The sequence below is a fragment of the Acanthisitta chloris genome, unplaced genomic scaffold, assembly GCF_000695815.1.
Source record: "Acanthisitta chloris isolate BGI_N310 unplaced genomic scaffold, ASM69581v1 scaffold79, whole genome shotgun sequence".
Lineage (NCBI taxonomy): Eukaryota > Metazoa > Chordata > Aves > Passeriformes > Acanthisittidae > Acanthisitta > Acanthisitta chloris.
In genome coordinates, this window is record NW_008691780.1 from 148,943 (window position 1) to 170,906 (window position 21,964).

Sequence of the window (21,964 nt, forward strand, 5' to 3'; positions counted from 1 at the left end):
AGGTATTCTTTAATTTCCATAATGGCATGAAGTGGGTATTTTACAACCTGGAAAGAGAGAAAGAAGCATTTTATTAATGAGCAGTTTGATATCTTTACATCACAGATGTTCTCAGCTGAAGCAGATGCAGCCAGTTGTCTAACCTCAACCGACATGAAAAGATTTATATTTCAGATCAGTGTTGCCAATAAAATGAGATTACTCTGTCTGAGATTATTAGCTCTATTTTGATTAATTCAGTCAGATGAAGCTCAGAGGTGATTTTGATTTCGGGAGAGATGCATTTCATTACCTTTGACACATATAATTAAATGGCTTCCTAGTCAAATATTCTGCTCTGCTGACTTCATACTGAAGATAAACGACATGGCTGCAGTCCTGCACTATCTTAAGTCATTACTTGAGCTGTAAAGCATCTAACTCTGCCACGTTCTGCAAGGAGTATGCTCCACATTCTATACATATACACTACAGGAAGTAGTGCCTATGATTCATATGCACCTACAGGAAGTCTTTACAGCTGTTGTTATTTTTAAACAATTCTTCCTGAGCATCTAGGGATGTAGATGTCAAAAGCAGGTTTGGAAGCAGCAGCAATGTGTTTAACTAATTACTACACATTTAGGGATGTTGTAACTCCACAACAATAACTCTGGAGGACCTTAAAATTCTACCTATTTTGCATGGCATTTTCCAACACGGTCACCATACACACACAGGGTCCAACTGCTGGACTGAATCCCCTGTGTGACCAACCACACACTTTACTGCACATTCACATTAGATGCTGCAATCGATCCTCCTTCCCCCATAAAAGGACAAGTTTTATGTTTTCCCAGATCTTACACTTCCTTATTAAGTAGTTCCAGGGAAAGGCCAAGAATGCTCCAGCAAATACCTGTGCGCTGGGATGAACTGGGACAACACACAATGACTTGGGCATAAGCTTATTTACTAGAGAAGGTTTCTCTGTTCTTCTTTGCAAATGGATCTCTTTGAGAATATTAGCTGTTCAAAAGACTGGAAAGAGACACCCCTCACTGCCCATTTTTCCCCATCCCTACCATATGATAATGGACAACAAAAACTCTCAGGGCAGCAGGCAGAAATCCCCTACCTTGCTTAAAATTTAAGCCAGTATTGAAAGCATGCACCTTAATTCTCCCTTTCACTACCTAGAGAAGTATCAATGTAGAAACTAACAGCAAGTTCCACTGTTCTTCAATTCCTTCATAATAGAACCTTTTCACACCTCAAGGCTATGCACAATTTTTCCCACCTGCTTGCTCCTGTTTAAATAAGAAAGATACAACGCATATAATAACATCTATAATAAAATATAGCAGTGGTAATAGGTACATTTAAATCCTCACTGAGATGTAATGAAGGTAGGTTGTTCTCTTACAGGGAAAATCATTATTCCTTTCTTTTAAATATATGGCTCACGTATCCAAAACTCTAAACATATATATGAAGTCAAGTCCAAAAAGAAATTACAGCAACAATTCTTCTACTGATCTATATAGACTAAACATGAGTATTGAGAGAGAAGTGCAAGTCACCCCTGTCTTGTCTGGGATGAGTAAATTAAGAGTCCATCAATATAACCTGATCTGTATTGCTTTTTTACCTTCAGTCGCAGAGGTAACTCTTCAGGAGACTTCCCTGCCAATTCATCATCTTCCTCTTCATGCATAACCAGGTTAGATGGGATAATTCCCTTGGCATACTTCTTGGTAATTTCAACAAAATCATCCAAAGCAATAAATTTTTTAGCTAAAAAAGATAAAATGAAAACTTGGAGTAACTGCTATTACTATAACACTGTATTGACTATGAATTAAATATTAATTTTCTTTCCCACCAGTCTTCAAAACTTGAACTACTGATAACACAGGTTTACCTTGCAACTGCCTTGCAGATACTCTTCCAGGACCTGAAGGGGATACAGGGAAACCAGAGAGGGACTCTTTGCTAGGAGCTGCAGTGACAGGACAAGGGGCAATGGGTACAAATGGAAAGAGGGGAAATTTAGGTTAGATATTAGGAAAATGTTTTTTCCTGTGAGGATGGTGAGACACTGGCCCAGGTTGCCCAGGGACCCAACCCTGGCAGTGGTCAAAGCCAGGTTTGAAGAAGTCCTGAGCAACCTGCTCTGGTGGGAGGTGTCTCTGCCCAGGGCAGGGGGTTGGGACTAGATGATCTGTAAGGTCCATTTCAACCCCTAAAATTTTATGATTCTACGGACTTGTTCTGAGATCTCTGCTGAAAACAACAAGCTGATTGTGCCAGCAATATATGACAACTCTACACCTCATCAGACTAGCAGGTAAGTTTATTATACTGGTAAGCAGGAGAACAGAGTGAGTGAATGTAGCTTATCTGCAATTATTGCACAGAAAACAAGACTACTGGATTAGGTCGCACAGTTTTAAAGCATAAGCTATTATATCTGCTTGAAAGAAATCTTTAACTAACAGCCACATTGAAAAGAAAGAATTGTACAGGCACAGGACTGAATTACCTGTATGCTACCAACTGAAAACTGATTTCTGATTTGTCATTTAACACTCATTTTTCTGAGTTCAGAAGCTACAGACATATAATTATGGGAAATACGCAATTATTCATATCTATGAGACACATATGGATTACTTACAATGCATCAATTTAATAAGCTACATGGCTATAACAAAGGGCCTCCCCCAAACTGTATCAACTGTGATTTAAAACAGCCAGCAACAAATAGACTTTGCTCAGTTTACACAGAGACAAAATTTATCACTCTGCCCTGGAAGATCTTTATCCCCTCCAGTGAATAGAAGGGAGGCATGAGGTGACTTCTGAAAACTCTAGGGAAACTGCAAGGCAGAACATGATTTATACACTGGTTCAAACCCTTTGCACAATGTTCCTTACATTAGCATAGATCAGCTAGTTTCTATGGCAGACAAGCTTGATGTAGTTTGTAAGGGAGGATAATTAACAGCACCTTTTTTGCATATACTAAAGCAAATTACATTGCTGTATATGTGAAAGAGCTGAATGACAAAAATCTGTAACACACCTCCTACACAGTAAGTTTAGCTAGTCAGCTGACACAAAGATGTGAAAGCTGGCCTGCTTAATACTCACTTGAGATTTTAAAGAGAGAAAACTGAACTGCTTCATTAAATTTAAAATCGGAGGATTAGTGGGTTTGAGACTGTTAATCTTTAAAATTTTAAAAATTGCTACATTTATAGAAGGTATATACAATATATCAGTATTTAATGTTGAAAACAATGTAGACACAGAACAAAATAAAGTATTTGTCTCAAGATACATAGTATAGGAATAGGAGTGTTGTGAGAGTTCAACAGAAAAGCAGCCGTTAACAATCTATCTTCTGCTTCAATCTCCCAGCATGGATTCTGCCTTCTGCTTGGACTTTTCCCACTCCCTCTCCTCCTTGCGTGTACCCTTATGTCCCACCACACACCACCTGGCATGCCTCCCAAGAAACAAGAAAGGATTTCTTTTTGCTAACTGTTCTTATCATTCACAGACTGTTAAGGCAACATTGCTTGCACCAACAAGTGTGTGAGACTCCTTAACTGTCTTGGTGGGGTTTGGATCAAGCCTAATACCAAATTTATTGTTTTATGGGGACAAAATATACAGTGCTAGAACAGCCTTACTGGTGTAGAATCAGCAAGCAGACATGGTTAGAATGTCACAAAAATGCCTTAATGACACTTTTACAGGATCATGGGACATCCTGAGAGGGAAGGATGTGGAGATGGCCTATCACAGGCACTCAACAACTGCCCATTGACAATGTCAGCTCTCATCACAACTGCCCATTGACAATGTCAGCTCTCATTTTCTGGTCATACCTCTATTAAGGATAACCCAGATCAGTTATCTGCAAACACATCTGGCTTAAAAACTATCTTCCAAGTATTGGTTTAAAGTATTTAAAGCATTAAAACTGAAGGAAGAATCTCCTGCTGGCAAGATAAGTGCAGAAACTCAATGAATCAGAGAAGTAAATACTGGAGAGTAACAGCTGTCTTGTTCCTCCATGAAAAGATAAAAGCTCTCTGGAGAAGAGTTAACAGCTTAACTCCTACTTTAATTGTTTGATGAAAACTTTTCATTTTAAAATGTTATTAGTATTTTGTCACCCAAGTGTGTTTTAAATTGATATAAAAAGCCTATGTTGTAGATTCTACTTTATTATTCATAGATTTTTCTTCAATTTGGTTATGACAAATTCCCCTGCCTCCCCCATCCACTACAGAAAAAGGAAAAATATTCACATCAATTTCTGCCTACACTTACATGTAGGTTCATTTACTGTCCTGCTATTTTATCTGCCATTTAAGCCTTAAAAAATCCTATTTGCCAGTTAGTTTTCTGATACTTTCTGAATTACTGAAGAATCTAGAACAAAATTACTTGCTGTGCACTCACACACAAGCAGCAAATGCCAGTTCAGCTAAGGAATGTAAATAACACCAGTGCAACACAGCTCCAACAAACCCAAATACATCTGCATTGTTATACCATGACTGGACAAGGAAAACACAACAGTCTTAGCCTTGAAAAATTGCCTCTAGCTTTCCAGAGGTGACAAACAAGTCACAAGAAAGCTGATGTACTCTCACAGAAGTCTTCATATGACCTAGTGCATTTCAAGAAACAAAGGTTCTCTCGAAAATGATTAATTCAACCTTGTATTAGATACTGTTCTTGAAAAACTACACATGCTGCATCATTGATCATTCATTTTCTGAATATAACAATTTGGTTTTCCTCCTGAAAGTCCAACAAGGCACCAGCATTTCTTAGTTATGCAATGCTAACAAGAACTTTATTTCAATTCCAACCCCCTATACCTTATAAAATTCACAGATTTGGGTCTACAAATCAGATTCTTTGTGTGTTGAGTGGTTTAATTCTTCCCAATACATGAACTAAGCTGGTCCTAAATTATGAGAGAAATACCTTGCTGCATCTTTCCTCTATCACTTATTGAACAAAGAAAAGACAAATATTAATTATAAGGGAAGGGCAAACAGAAGCAAGGCAAATAGAAAGATCTGTCTGCATTAAATGGTTGTATAATTAATTCTCTTACTGTGATCAGAAAGCTTACTGCAGTTTAGAACTAAAAAAACCCCATCAAAAGTGAAAAACCGTTTTTTTCTGAATAGACTTCTAAGTGCTGAAAGGGCAAGAATATAAAAATAACGAATGACATGCAAACTCCTCTTAGTAGCTGACTGTAATGGTGATGTCTCCTGTGAGTTCACACACAGATCAGTTATTTGCCTTGCACATATGATAAATGGATACTACCACTTCATTGCAATACAAAGTTTCTATACATTCTCATTCTGGCAGCACAAAACTGTTCAGCAAAGCAAAGCAGAAACCAAAACCACTGGCAAAGACTGAAAGCAGCAGGATGAACTCACATTCGCTGTTCACTAGTCGCTCCAGCATCCTCCTCTGCTTCTGCACAGCCTTTGGGACTGGGCCAGGTTGTTTCTCCCCATCTGGTTCAATAACAGAAGTGTATGGAAAGTCAAAGCAGTCCACTAAAGTGATCAAACAGAAGCTGCAATATCTGGGGAATGCTATTTCCTCAAAGTCAGAAAAAGACAAACTTGTGTATAAACAGGTAAGACGTGCTTACACAGTTTTTTATGTTCCTGTTACTGGATTAGAAAAGGAAACAGCACTGACATAGCTAACACAGAGTGCAGTAGTGGCCGAGATAGCCAAGCGTGGTGAAGCCTGGATTTGTAAATTGAAACATCTAGTAAGGTATCATCAGAATCACTGTTGGGGGGAAAAATAAAAATCAAATACAGAAAAGCCATAAAATACTTATTTTCCAAGCACAGTGAGAGTTACATGAAGATATTTTAAATAGCTGGTCACTTGAATGAGTGCTTAACTGAATCTCAACCTACAGCAAGAGGTAGCAGACTTATTAACTTTAATAATCCAGAGAGCAGTTATTAGAAGTTAGAATCACTAAGACATTTCCATTTTCTTAAGCAGATCAAACATTTACTATTACTGATTGTTTACAAAGCCCTTTAGACTTCTAGCTGTATTCTGCCTATAAATCTGTATTTTATCAACACCATAAATCAGTTCAAAAACAAACCTGCATCGTCAACTTGCCCAACATTTTCCAGTAGTTCGGAAACTGCCAACTGCTTCTTCTTTTTTGGGTTTAATTTCCAATACATGACTAAGGCAGCTTTTCTCACAGCTCTCTCCAAGTCAGTTTCAGATGACAACTTTTTCACTTCTTCCTCATTTTCAAAAGTAATGCCTCGAGAAAATAAAAAGTACATTACACACTATGACCATTACCCATGCAGAATCATATATTATGTGTATTATACATTACCCATGCAGAAATGATAGATTTGATCACAATTTATTTTTCTCAGTTTAAGTCTGAAACTTCTAAAGTTTCAGTCACATTTTGACCACCTAAGTAAATTACTTAAATGCCCTTCTGTGCTCACTGCTTATCAAAATCTAAGCACACTGCTTAAGCTAAAACTGTACTGCAAACACTGTGTGAGACGTGTATTATACTTATGTCTTGCTTCAACTTGTGAAGTAAACAGGATCAGGCAAAAGGTAGTACAGATATGCATGAGTGAGATGTAAAAGGCAGAAAGAACTGAATGAAATTCAGGTTTTTTGGGTTGTTTTGTTGTTTGGTTTTTCCCCTGTAACTAAGAGTTCAGATAGTTAGCAGACAAGAAGAGAACATTCCAAGCATGGAAAGCAGCATGAAGGAAGATGAGAATCTTAAAGTGGAGAAGACAGTGAAAAAGACCAGCTAGGAGGGACATAGATATGCATGTTCTGTGTGGCTATATATGACCTTCACAGTCAAAAACCCCAAACTTCGATGAAAGGTGAAGAGGGGAAGAACAACCATGAATTACCTATTGAAACAGGATGTTAGCAGCTACTCACATAATTTTGCCATGATCATCTCCATCATATTTTAAGCCCTTCTTTTCAAAGTTAAAATGAATATAGTATTATTACAGATAAAATAGGAAGTGCAAGCAGACAGCCTCAGAGAGCCTATACCTCTTCTGTCTGCCAGGCATCTACGCAACAGTTTGACAGCTTCTCTTCGACCTTGCTTAGCTGCAAGGATAAACCAATCAACAGCACTACAGTTGTTGAGTTCTTCATCTTCTTCTTCTGCTAATCTCAAGAAGTGTTTCCCCACCTAGAATAAATAGGAAACAAAATTCCTTCAGTTACTGAAATATACAGTACTCTCTGTCTCTCTGTCCCTTCCCACCTCATGTAACTCAGCTAAAATAAATTATCCCTGAACAAAAGGTCAAAACATTTGCTCCTAGCACTAAAGAACATAGCTGTAAGTTGATCTTCTGCATGGAAAGATGTGAAAGAACTGGAAGCACGAAGGAATTGCAACACATTTGGCCAGGTCAAGGAATTAGTTGCTGTTGGTATTTGGGTATCTGGCAGGAACAGGTAAAGCTCCTGGGGTTAGAAGTTTTCTTCAATTCTTCTCCTCCTACGACAATGACCAGACAACGCTGCTAGCCCCATTTTAGAACAGAAAAAGTAAGTCTGACAACCTGGTGCCAGTGACATTCAGAAATTCAGCTGAAGTTATTGACAAGGCCTTGACATGGAAGGAGGCTCCAAGCAGTGCAATCCCTGACTCACAGCAGTTTAGCCACTGAAGGTCAAAGCAAACTCTTGATTAATTAGTGAATGGAATAAAACTAACACTGCTTAAGCATCAAGCAAATTCAGTGAAATAGCTTATAAAAATCCTCCTATTCAGGATTACAGAAATTACCAAGCAGCTTGCCTATATTACTGTTTTATAGAAAAAACACCACCTCTTTTATTCATTCTGAAAATTTAAATATATGATAATACACTAAGAAACATATTTATGCAATAGTATGAAACACTTGTGCTTATCATAACATGAGGCAACAAAACATTAAATGGCAGAAACTGACCAAAAGTACTGGACATTTTATCCTCATGTCTGAAGAATCTGGGAAGCGTTTTGGCTTGGCTCACAGCACTCCCTCTCTCCCTAGTGTTACTTTAGCTACATTCTAGATGCAATTAATGCAATACCTGAACACTGTATCTCCATAAGTTCACAGTATTATCTGCTGAAAAAAACCCCTGTTTGACATTTGCTCTGAAACTTTGCATTTGGTACTATCACTAAAGGTTGACTCAAGAAGTACCACTGAAAGATTAACAATTCACACTATTGTGTAGATTAAACACACTGATATAATCAAAATGATCTTTTTCTTCCAGTAAAGGTTATGTCTCCAGCCTTTCAACTGGTTTCATACACTTCAGTGAGTGCTCCAACAAGTTCTACACAGAGTTATCCAAAACCATACAGAAATAAGAAGAAAATTGGAGTAAGCAATCATAGAATCATAGAATCTGGAGGTTGGAAGGACCTTACAGATCATCTAGTGCCAACCCCCTGCCATGGGCAGGGACAAATCCAAAAGTCAGATCTAAAAAGTCATGCTAGAGTACAAGAGGAGGTACATGGATACAGTGGCACACCAAGACAGTGCATGATACCAAAATAAAAAAAAAAAACTACAAAGTTTTTAGCAACTGCCTGGTAATTTCTCACCCAACTGCAGATGTAACTTCAGCTATTTATTTCAGAAAGGAATTGCTTGAACATATTACGTGGAAAATAACATCCATCTGACAAGAACAGCTGCTTCTTAAGCATGTTTATATTTATAGCCATTGAGATTTTGGGCAAAGCTTCAAGGGTAGTAGCTCTTAAGTTTCTAAGGACCTCTTGGACATAGAAACTTGTATTACAACATCAACTAAGAGATCTTGGTACTAGTCATATTGTACAAGGCTACGGCACAAGCAAAATGACAGCGTAGAATCATAGAATCAACCAGGTTGGAAGAGACCTCAAAGATCATCAAGTCCAACCCTACCGTGGTCACTAGATCATGGCACTAAGTGCCACATCCAGTCTCAACTTGAAAACCTCCAGGGATGGTGAATCCACCACCTCCCTGGGCAGCACATTCCAATGCCTGAGCACTCTCTCTGTAAAAAATCTCTTCCTAAATTACAACCTAACCCTCCCCTGGCAGAGCTTGAGTCTGTGCCCTCTTGTCCTCCTGCTGGTTGCCTGGGAGAAGAGACCAACCCCCACCTGACTCCAACCTCCTCTCAGGGAGTTGTAGAAGAGGGTGATAAGGTCTCCCCTGACAGAAGTGGGTTTTGGCTTGTCTGTGATTTTAACAGCAAAGCTCCTATGTCAAACTACCTGAAAATAGCTGCGAACTCTGGCCCATAGTAGGCAAAGGAAGAACTGATGGGAAAAGGTGTTAACCTCAGATTTGTCATTTAAGCAATCTGGGATCTCTCTGCCCCATGAGCTAATACTGTGAAATGAAGTCATAGCTGGTAACAGCTTAACACAGATCCTCATACTGTACTTCTCCAAAAGGTTGCTTCCATCTCTGCCTTTGCTAACGGAGGTGGTTGTCTCAAGCAGTTCCCTTGCAGACATCTGGTTAAAGACACAGAGCTGCCTTTTCTCCATTACAGAATTCCAGCTGTGGGTATTTCATTTACATAACTGCCATACATTTATTTCTCAATAAAAAAAACCTACCTAAAGTTACAGTAATAGATGCTGACAGCCACTCAAGAGTGCATTTATTTCCACAGTCATTGAAGAATTACTTTTGAACATACTCATAGTAATAACTACAAGCCAGTGAACTGAGTGATTTCTTGTGTTTGACTTATTAGCAAACAGCACAACAGTGGCATCTCTGCTTCTCATTCGTACTCCTGCAAAGGTAAGAGATAAAACCAGATTTTTCTAACTGATTCTAAAGAAATGTATTCAACAACAGAGAAAAAATACATCTTTTTGAGGGTTTAAAAAACTAAAAGTTAATTCCCTCTCCAGCAGTCACAAGAAATGTGACTGTATAGAAAACAGATTATTATGTTTTGGGTTCCATTTCAGGCAGTCAATTCATCCTGAGTGCACACTGAAGCAAAATTGTATGCTGGATCTCTTCATGACAAGAATCCTATTATTGTGTGGGAATAGGAAGTGTACACAGTTAAAGAGCTAAAGAAAGGGAGTGAAAGTGGAATGAATTGAGGAGAAAAAACTTATTATTTCTATACATACATATGCATCACAAGCTTAGGTTACATAAGTATTTCTGAGTTTTCTTATTCAGCTGGAAGTTATATCCGGAAAGAATATTCATGGAGTTTACTTTCTTTTGTGTGAAGAAACAGAGCCAGAACAAGGATTTTACAACAGTGATTCCCTAGAGGATAGTGTTTTCTCCTCCACAATGCCACAGGCTGTTTCAAAGAGGAATTTGTTACTGTCTCAGGTTGCAACTCCAAGGTCAGCCTGCCCCTCAAACAAGCTAAGATGGAAAGGGGAGCAAGCCTAGCATTGCCATATTTCTTTTACCTGCTTTAAAAGGATTTCTTTCCCATCACTACCTTTGATTTTTATTTGTAAAAAAAAAAAGTAGTGATCCTTGGGGAAAAATCCAAACTACCAATGAGTATGTAGGAGACTCTAACCACTCCCTTTCAGCATCAAAGTTGAGGCTGGAAAAGAATGCTCAAGTAAAACACTAAGCAAGTTTAACATAAATTAAAACTCTTCTAAGCAATTTTAAGCTATTTATACTAGACCAACACACCAGACGATGGAGTGCAGTGGAAAACTGGTACAATTGCTCTAAAACCTAAGGGACACCTAAAGTGCTAACAAATACAAGGACAAGAATTGCTACCACTAACTCAATTTCATCTGCCATTAGACAGAGACACAGAGCTAACTGCAATAAACAAGGAAGGTCTTATTTTCTGAAATGTGTTAATTCAACAGAGAAATGGCATATGAGCAAACCATCAACCACTAACCTCTGCCCCTGCTAAAGTACCTCAGTGACAGTTTCTTCCACGATTCCAGCCCAAGAGCCCTGGTACCTTTGTATATAGTGCAGTGCTGAACCAACAGCATTTAACAGCCCCTATCTGCACACGTCCTCAAGTAAGTCTTCGGCACATGCTTCTTTAAAAAAAAACAACAAAAAACAAACCCAAAGCAAAAGCAGTTCTGTGCCTTTTCCATGCTCTCTGCCCTCCCCTCCCCCCCATTTTCATGTGTTCTAAAGGCTTTCTCAAGAGCTGGACCTGGACTCAGTCACACTCCTAAGCAAGCAGCATTTCTCAAGGCAGAAGAACCATCCAGCACCACCTTTCTTTAAACAGTGTAAGATCAAAACAGACACAGTTCAAGCAAAGAAGAGATAATAGTTCTACAGCAGGCAGTGCTATTTTGGGAATTAAGAGCAAACAAGACTGGACAAAGAACATATAAAATTACCTCTGTCTGTGCTTTTGGTTCTCCAGCTTTGGCCCTCTCAAGCAGTTCTTCAAAGAGCACTTCAGGTTCTTCCTTCACGCCCTCTGTAAATGAATTTTAGAATGAAAATTGCTCAGTATCAATAGTTTAAAGTGTTTTAAAAATCATTGCTACATGTGGCTGAAGAATTAAAGGATCATCCCTAAAAAAATCCAACAAGTGTATTGTAAGAACAGTGGAAATAAATTGTAATATTTACATTCCATCTCAGTATTGTACTTCAGCATATTTACCATTACTTATCATTTGCTACCTACCACAGGATGACACATACAATGTACAGTTTCTCATTTACTTCCACAAAATTCCTTTCCCAATAGAACATTCATCACAGTAAATATAAGCACATGTGGAACATGTAGCAGGGATCAGCTTTTGTACTATTACTATTCTTACTCTTGATAGCACTTCAGTCATTCACCTGCCAATCTCTTTAGTTAGTACTGGAACCTTTTCTAGAGCTGTGAGAAATTAATCAGCCTTTAAAACATATCCAATATATTTGAAAGCTCAGCTCCTCAGTCTCTGGAGCATACAGAAACTAACAATGATTACATCCTCTAAACCCCCCTATTATTTTTGTCTTGCTCCACACTCCACCTAATTTTTTTCTCCTTTCCCATCTATTGTACACATATACACTTTTTTTCTTCAAAAACATCATACTGTTCCACAAGTCAATCATAAAGAAAGAGTCTTGAGAGCTTTATCTGACATGCAGTGTTTGTAAAGAACATCATGCTGTGTCCTACTTGATGAATGATGAATTAATTTAATGGAAAAGCTGACAAAAGGCCAGAACTGTTCCTTTTTTTTTTTTTTTTATGAGAAGATTTCTCATAAATTAGTTTGGAAAAATTTTAAAGAGAGGAATCAATACAACTTGAATGCTTTAAGTTGGGTAAGTAAGAATGGACAGCAGATCATTGACTCATAGTTACAGCTTTATCAACCAACCAACCGAAAATTATAGTTAAAAAGGTAGATTCAAATCCTTAAGTGCCGAAGCTTGACCCGTATTTTACCCCACAAATTAACTAACCACATTGTGGTGCTTTGTAGCTACATCCTGAAGGCAGGGGCAGCATGACAAAGTGTGCTTAGGACGTACAATTTCCAAATGTAGGAAACCAACTTTCAGGCACCCACTCAGAGTTACAGCCTCTACCTAATTTGAGCAGAAGCAACTCAAGAAGCTACTGAGCAGCCTTGCTAGCTGAGGTGCCATTCAGTATCAGCTCTTTTTTCAGAATATACAAGGAAAAAAGAAATAAACCCCATTCCAAATAATCTCCTGAAGAACAGGGCTACTTACATCTTTTAACACCCCTGGTACTGGGACTATTTCCAAACAAGAACAGGCTAGAAGCCAACACTTTCATTAAAATGGATGTATTTTAACAGGAGCAAACCATGAAGTAAAGATTTCTTTCTTCACCATGCCACAGTTTTGTCTGCCAAGCTCCACTTGGAAAAATACTAATGCCAGATTATAACATGTTGTCTGGCTAAACAAGGCACATAATGAAAAATAATTTTCATTTAGTACTTGGTCTTCTCAGAAAGCTGTAAAAATATTATTGTAAAACAGGCAAACAGCACCCCTGCAAAGTTAACTACTTAATCTCCTCGCCCTGATATATAACCACCAGGATTGAACTCTAAACAAGCCAGAAGTTTGTTTTCCAGATGGCACCACTCACACCAGCAGACATCACTCAGGGGCTCCCTGCTAACAATAAACCAGCATACTGTTTGAAAGAAATGTAATATTCATCCACTTACCGTACACGAACGAAACAAGTTGGGTGAGGCAGTACTTTTCTGCTTCTTCCTGTGCTTTCACATTCATTAACCCCTTTTGCATCAAAATTTCAGCACTAACTCACTTGGGAATGCCTTTTTTTTAATGTTCAGGGTTTTCTACATGTTGAGAACACCACAAATACCTCAGTGATACTCTGGATAAGATAGGAGGCACCATAAAGAAGTCAGTGTTAGCTAATTAAGTGGAGTTTACACAAATAAGAAAAAAAACAACTATAAAAAGCAGTTTGCTAAACTGAGAAAAATCCTAGTAACAAAGGCAGTTCTCTGGCAGCTTATATGGCAAAGTGTCTTCCTTTCTCTCCTGCCCCACCTGACACAGATAAGGGCATTGAACAGCACTGACCTCTTTCAGCTCTTCTTGCTCAAGTTAATGTGTTAGATAGGAACATTTATTATAACAAAAAGCTGAAGAACCAAACCAGAAATGTTGTACAATGCCCTGATGTAGTTTATTGCAATTACATTGCAGATTAACATGTAAATAATGGTTTTTGTGAAGATGAAGGAAAGCAAAATTAAAAATGCAGCCTGACGGCGAACTACCACCTCAATGAGAGAAAAAAAAAAAAGTGATGTTATTGCAGCAAACTTGTTGAAATGTCTGTTCTAACAGAGCTGACTGCCAGGGGAAAAACACTTTCTGCAGTTACTTTCAACCTACTGCCCAATCCCTCCCACTCAATTATCAATTCTATGTTCCCTCACACATGATCTAGAAATACAAATAACAGATAGTAATTAAAAATATGACTGTGGGTTGGTTTTGCAGTTGTAGGGCAAGGGCAGAAGAACAGGTTGTGGAGTGTTGTACAGATCAAATTTAGAATATCTTAGTATCAGTTGCGGTAACTAGCAATATTTTTCCTTTGCTTAAAAGATAAGCAAGAGGGTAAGTAAACAGGTAAAGCATGAATGACTCAAGTTTCATGGCTGCCATATCTATTTAATTTCTCATAAAGTATATAGGTCAGTGGCTGAAGGTAAAAGGTCCAAAACACAGTCAGAGTGTGTTTGGAACAAGGATGGACAGCACACACTTCCATTCAATTCAGCTCAACACTAGAACAAACACTATACAAGAGGATGTGCACCCACATACCATAAAAAGTGGTGATCTGTAACTTACCACCCTTGTTCTTAAGCATGTTTTTAGTCAGAAAACGCCTTGATGTGTATTCCTCCCACATAAGAGTACTGCAATGGAAATGCTGTCAGGAGAGGCTTTTATTTCCCAGCTTTGCGAAAAACTCATGTCTTTTTAATGTCAAATTTTACTCTGTCTTGAATATAAAAATTTCCAGAAGACAGGAACATTCATCTTGCAATACTTCATGTATCTTTTATGACAATTAAAATAGACTTCACTAGCTGTTTTGTGTCAGGTGCATTTATATAAGCCAATGAAGACTATTAGCTATTCAAGGTTCACAAGCACTGAAGTCATTCAAATGAAAGCAGCAAGTGAAATCACATAAGGTTTAGGTGGCACATAGCATTCATATAAGAAACAAATTAGGACAGGGGTGTGGAAGGGTGGCTAGTACTTAGTATATGGCTGTAGTTCCTAATCTGCCACCAAAATCCTGCAGTTCAGTTCCCAATACAGTTAATTTTACCTTCCCAGAGACAGGTAATTCAACACAAATTAGTCAGTGGAAAGGGTAACAATATTATTAATAAAATTATAATTTTCTTTTTATTTATTCTGTCTGATTAAGTCTTAATCTTAAAATATGAAATGACATGGTATAGTTTAATTTTCTCAGTTTCACTCAAAAAAAAAAAGGAAAAATATGTGTGATCTGCAAAGGATGAAGCAGATGTATTTGTGAGTTTGTTGCATTTATGTCATCATACAACAGAAAGCATTTAAACCTCTGAAGGCCTACAGAAATACCCCCTTTTGATACTTGGGGTTTTCATTTAACAGGTTAAAGCTGTCACTTAAACCCCATTTCATTAAAGCACTCATTAGAAAAGACTCAGTACAATGAAACTGATAAAGACCTGTATGCATTTCCCAGACATCTACAGCACACAGAAGAGTAAGCTAAAACTGTCATTAACTGTTAGACTTCAGTGGTATTAGCAAAACATGACTAGTGTAATTTCTGTTTACAAGTAAAAACCTATGTTTTACAGCTCCAGGAAAAATACTCAGACTATAGAAGTCTAAACACAGCTGTTTATGTAGGCAGGTTGTAAACAGGCTGATGAAAACTAAAGAAAACTATTTACTTTCTGAAACTTTACACATTACTTGGCAACTTGGCTACATAAAGTAAGATTCCAGCTTTGCTGCTATAGGCTTAAATGGAAGTTTAGCATTCCTTTTGGAACAGATAGGCATTTTTACCTTTCTGTTAGGTTTTGATCTAATGTTGCAAAAGGAAACATTTCACTTTTTAAAGAATTCTATGCTAGGATGTAATTATTGTCCCTTACCTTGGAAATTCAACCAATAAATTAACAAAAATGCAGTTAATCCACACCAGGGGGTTAGTCCAAGTGAGATTCCAAGATGTTGGTGCTTAAAAATTTCAAATCACAAAAGGAATATGACATCACAGCTTAAATAACACATACAAACTTCATCTTTGGACTATAAGCAAGGACAAAAACACAACAAACATTCGGACCAGGTTTTGAAGAATGGATTAACACAACCTAGATAACAAATCTTTCCAACGCAAAAGATTTTACAGACAGAGTACATAAAATTTCATCCCCAGTATTCTAGCATAAATCACTAATGGATGCAAGAAATTCCCAACCTTTTTAATACCCTTAACATACACAACTGAAACACAGGCATCACTGTAGTTGGCTGACTTGCTGCAAAACAACAATGTTTTATACACTCTTTAGACAAACACTGTTTCCAATGAATCAACATTTTAAATGACATTGTGTATGACACTTCCATACATGAATTCCAAAGTCTTTAAAGGCACATATATAATAATACTTTCATGCTAGGAAAGATTTTTAGCTGTATATATACATAGAGTGGATCATACACACATACCCATCACATAAAACACCCTCAATTTTCTAAGTGCTCTTCTAATCACTAGGAATCACTGCCTTCCTTCAAAAAAAACTTACTGAAGTTATTTCATGCAGAAAGAATCAACAGAGGGCATGTTGAATAACAAAAGTGTTTGTTGATTTACTTTCCTACCAACACAAACACATTAAAGCTCTCAGCAGAGTGGATTTACCCAGCACAAGAGAGTTTCAGCACCTTGCCTGCTATTATCACCCCCTGGCCAGGTGCACACAGCTTTCTTCTTAGGTCACAGCTACAGCACCTGAATTTCAGATTCAACAAGAGAAGAAAGACCATGAACAAGGAATACATAAGTGAGAAATGGTATTTTCAAAGATCAATTTCTTATGCCTTTTGAACTTAAGGTCTTATTCATTTGCACAGTTATTTGGGGCCAGCCCCAAGACAGTTATGTTATCATGCACAACAAATTATTTGTTCAAACAAAGGCAAGCTGGGCACTTCTAAGTGCCTTGAACAGTGAAAACCTAATGAGAACAGGATAAAAGGAAAACTGAAAGACGTTTATCAGACAGGAAGCAATAATGAAGGATTCATATGAAATATATAAGTTTAAAAGAAATTACAGGCTTTACAAGTGACTATTAAAGCTCATGGAAACTCTGCTGAACAAAAGATTAATGCATTAAGCAACACCCACACTAAGAGTATGAAGGAAACTCATATGGCATACACACTTTGTATGATCATGACTACAAGCATTCATTTGGGCTCAGAAAAAAAAGTGACAGGGATGTGCAGGAGGAGGAAAAAAACCATGTGTTGGGTGGAATAATGGATCTGAGATGACAAGATACAAAACAAGATTTCTATATTGGCCTTCCCATTTCATTAGTGCAGCAAATGTCCCTGAAGTGACTGAAAACAGTCAGGAAGAGCTAAGTGTATGCACCACACAACTGAAATGTTCAGTCCTGCCCAGCAGGAACACACCTCCAAGCTCACTGAACACACACCTAGAAAAATACATCAACACTGTCGCTATTCCATGAGAAGATCTGACAGTTGTCACAGGTCAAAGATGTGATCAAGGTGATAGCTTAGCAAGATGAACTAAGCAATGATAAGTAGTCAGCTTCACAACTGATCTTGCAAATTTCAGGGGATTTAAGTACAGGCTTTTAAATGCAATTTCCTCGATCTTTGGTTTGACTAAGACACAGAGAGAAAATCAGAGCAGCAAAAAGGCCAGGAAGCAGCAATAATGACTTCAACTACATCCTAGAAACTTACACATTCAAGAATGATATCACTACATGATTTTAAATACATTCAATAAAAAACTTTGACTTAAGTAGTCTGAGAAACCAAAAGACAGGAAACAAGTGTCTGCTCTACTGTGATTAAATTCAGAGTTACAAATGCACTCTGTGCCACAAGTTTCATCAGGGAAACTAAAGTTTATATTACAAGTGTAGCTATCTAACCCAGCACTGGATTAACTTGAAAAAGAAACAGCTGGTAACAGCTCAAACCCAGGCTATAAATCCTGTGCCTAAGGCATTTAAGGCAGTGCACAAAAAGGACATGCATCACCTTAACTATTATCATAACTATACACAATCAGCTTGCTGGAAGCCAGTCATTTTTTAATATAAATTTTTCTTCCTTAGTTTGCATTTAAGGGCCCAAAAAACTGTTCTGTTCCTTGGAATTCAATGCCTTCAGTGGAAATTAGCTAAAATTAACTAAAAGAGAAAAAGCATCATTTGGCTTCTTAACAACCAAGCATCCAGCTGCAAAAGACAAGCCACCTGCAAAACCTCTGAATTTGCAGGCTGCTTTGAAGCACTGACGTCTTTTGGCTCTGATCAACTGAAAGGGATTCTCAAACCACTGTTGTAAGGGATTTCTGTCTCCATCTCTCAACTTTCATCAGCCTCTATTCCTCCAATATTTACCTTTAGTAGAGTACAATCAGAAACTGTTATAGCTTCTTATGAAGTCAGTAGAGGTCTTACTACACCATTCAAAACTATGATAGGATAGTATTGTAATCATCTGCTCTTTTTGTGCTACAAAAAAAAAACAAACCACAACAAAAGGGGATTTCTGTCTCCATCTCTCAACTTTCATCAGCCTCTATTCCTCCAATATTTACCTTTAGTAGAGTACAATCAGAAACTGTTATAGCTTCTTATGAAGTCAGTAGAGGTCTTACTACACCATTCAAAACTATGATAGGATAGTATTGTAATCATCTGCTCTTTTTGTGCTACAAAAAAAAAACAAACCACAACAAAAGGAAGAATGACACTGTGCTACAAAAAAAAAAAAACCACAACAAAAGGAAACAAAGAATGACTGAACATCAAAAATAACAGCCTGTCACGCACATGAAGCAGTTAATTTATGTTAGAAGAGTGAGTGAATTTGCTTTAAGGATGTCACAAATTAAATACACTAGGTCTAGAAAAACATTTTATGGTGGACTTTCAGTAATAGTTCATTTGCCAGTATGAAGGAAATGTTGCAACATTAGCTAGGAAGCAGGGAACGAGAATGCATGCACATAATGGAGGCATATTTGTTCAAGCAATAAATAGTCAAGAAAAATTAGAACATGAAAGCTTATGGTGGTGCCTGCCCATGGATATCAACCAAAACAGATAGAGCAAAATCTCCCTAGAAGGTATTTTTTTTGGAGTCACACTCTACATAATACCTCCAGCCCGTTTCAGAATTGTGTGGTGATCATTCTGATACAGTGCTACACAGCATGTTATGCAGGAAGAGTGTTTTCTGTAAGCACAAATCTGTAAGTCAATAAAAGAATCCAACAAATTCAACAATTTCAGGGAACAGCACACAAATTTTAACTACAGATTTTGTTTTCACTATGTAACGGGCTTTCTAGAAGATGCTGCTACATAAGCTTATCTCCCAAGTGAAAGATGTCTGATTTCATTCTTTCAGGAAAAACAGATTGAAAGTGTTCATCCACAGGTAGATTGTGGCATTAGTCCATCATCAATGTACTTTCAGAAAAAGCTGATCTGTACATCTTGTAACAAAAAATACAGGTTCTAATAGCTTTCGTGTGTCACTGGATTGTACTGTTGAGCTCTCAGTGCTCAGCAGAGCCAGTCTGACTCTCTAGAGAAATCCTCCTACTCACTTTCCATGAGCTCCAAAAGTTCAGTGGTATTGTGTGCAGTAACTGCGTAGGAGTAAAGTTTCAGGAAAGACTGACATTCCATTTAAAAGCAGCATCAAGCGTCATGTCATAAACATGATTTGTACATACAGAACATAGTGACACAGAGGAACAGACTGGAGAAGAAGAAATATTTGGTGAAACAAACATCATTGCTTTGAAAAATGATTTTATTAACTTTAGATGCTTAGTTGCTCATCCATGAGTGCTGAATCCTTTCAGCCTTTCAGAAGCCTCTTGAATTCATATCTTAACTGCAAAGTGAGGCCTTGGTACAATTAAAAGCACAATGCATGTTTTTCTTCTATGACCTTTAGCCTCCACGGTTAGATCTTAAGATGGTCCTACTTGTCCTGAGAACAATTCAGGTATTTATATTAGCATAATTTGGCAGGCACTTTACTTTTAAAGGAGCTAACAGGGATGGGAGGGAAGGGAATAACATTTGTTTACAGAGGGGTTGAAGTCTAGGACTCAACTCTGCTTTCTCTGGGAGCAGCAATGCATTTGTAGATATGATAATCATCTTAGTCATACCACAACTGCAAGTCATCTAATAGCATTAAATTGAAATGGGAACAACTTCTGCACCCCCACAAAATGAAGGTAAATTGTCAGGAGAGCAATATAAAAAAAAAAGGCATGTAGGTGGAAGACTAAGAATGATGATATTATAGACTACAAATTTTAAAAGTGGAGGGAAAACTGTTATTTGAAGTTATTTTTTCTAGCATAGCTATTATTGTACAATATCTTTTAAAGTCATTACAATAATTTTACACACAAGTAATGAGACAGTTCTGTTGCCTCTTCTACCTAGGTATCTCAGATTAAATTCTTTATGCACTTGCTGGGATAAATCTAACAAGTTCCAAGACTTCAGAGCTAAAAATAAATTAGCTTTCTGTCATTTCTGAGTTGATAATTATCCTTATTAACACTGTCCACAAACAAAACAAAACAAAATAAAATGCAACCTGCAGAAAAGCAATGCAAGAGAGAGTTGAGATTTTAAACCTCACTAAACCCAAATATTTTTGTGGGTGCAAACCTAAATTTATCACAACAACCTGCACAATGCATATGGAATTTCAGCAATTCTGCAGTTTGAGCACTCCACCACATAGACACTCCAGCAGCTCATTAGCTTATCGTCAAAACAGAGTTACCCTTAAAGACACATTCCAGTTGTTTAGCAAATCCACAGGGTAAGCACTTCTCCTAATTAACTAACTTTGCAAAGGATGAGTTCTATTTCCCAGCTTAGTTTTTCCAGTCTCACCTTCTAATTTCTGCAATGAAGTGAACCAGCTGCTAGGAGCCCTCCAGCAGCACAATACCTTCAAGTCTCTCTTCGATGACTGTAGTGTAACAGGGATTTGTTGCAGTTTTATTTGAAGATGAATGTACAGATACTAGGTAGTTACAAATGTTTTCCTTCAAAGTCACTGCAAAATATCTCCAGAAGTGAGCAGTTCTGGCTGCTGATGAATGCAAATGCCTTAAATTAGAAAACTAGATCAGATGAGGAATGTGGCTTTAACTTTTCAACTGTTCACATTTAATGCATTTTATTTGCACAGTGGAACAAACATACTGTATTACTTTTACAATCACAGAATCATAGAATCAACTGGGTTGGAAAAGACCCCCAAGATCATCAAGTCCAACCCTACTGTGGTTGCTAGACCGTGGCACTGAGTGCCACATCCAGTCTCAGCTTGAAAACCTCCAGGGATGGTGAATCCACCACCTCCCTGGGCAGCCCATTCCAATGCCATTCCAATGAAGCAAACTGAATTAAAAGATTGTATTCCAACCACTAGATTAAATTTTTGAGTGTGTACACTAGCAATCTTGAGACCTTAGCACCACATGATTTATACAGCCACTCCCATTTCATTACATGGTTTACACACGTGTCACAGCTCTTCTCCTGCTACCCTCCAACTGCTCATTTCTATCCTTCCAACACCCTGGGACTATGCTAGAATACATATTTTGTAATCACAATGATTACAAAGATTAGGAAATTGATCCGCCTGAAAATAACGGATGAAGATTGAGCTAGGACAGTTTTCTTAATCTGGTTCACCGTGTGAATGCAAAAAATTGCAAGCAGTAACAGCATCTCTGTAATCAGCCAAAACCTCCACATTTATGTATTTAAAATGGTGAAAGAGGCAAAGATGGAGAATCTTTCCTCAAATAAATGGGTGTCCAATCCTACTCCCACATATGATAAAGGCACCAACATGTTATTGACAGCAATAGTAGCAGACCTGAAAAAAAACCAATTTCCATTGTTCTGCAGCAATTATGATGATGTCCCAAAATTTTATCAGAAAATACAGTCATTAACTTCTGTTAGGATAGAATCCTTTCTCTTCCACAGCAA

The 21,964-nt window shown here is 37.7% G+C and overlaps 1 protein-coding gene across 1 annotated transcript in view; it reads right to left on the reverse strand.

Moving 5' to 3' along the window:
* Nucleotides 1–21,964, reverse strand: part of WFS1 (Wolfram syndrome 1 (wolframin)) — a 29,290-nt gene that overhangs the window by 1,748 nt on the left and 5,578 nt on the right. The window contains 6 exon segments of the mRNA XM_009082344.1: nucleotides 1–47; nucleotides 1,631–1,776; nucleotides 5,466–5,546; nucleotides 6,167–6,337; nucleotides 7,120–7,264; nucleotides 11,468–11,550. Coding sequence (XP_009080592.1) covers nucleotides 1–47; nucleotides 1,631–1,776; nucleotides 5,466–5,546; nucleotides 6,167–6,337; nucleotides 7,120–7,264; nucleotides 11,468–11,550 — 673 coding nt within the window.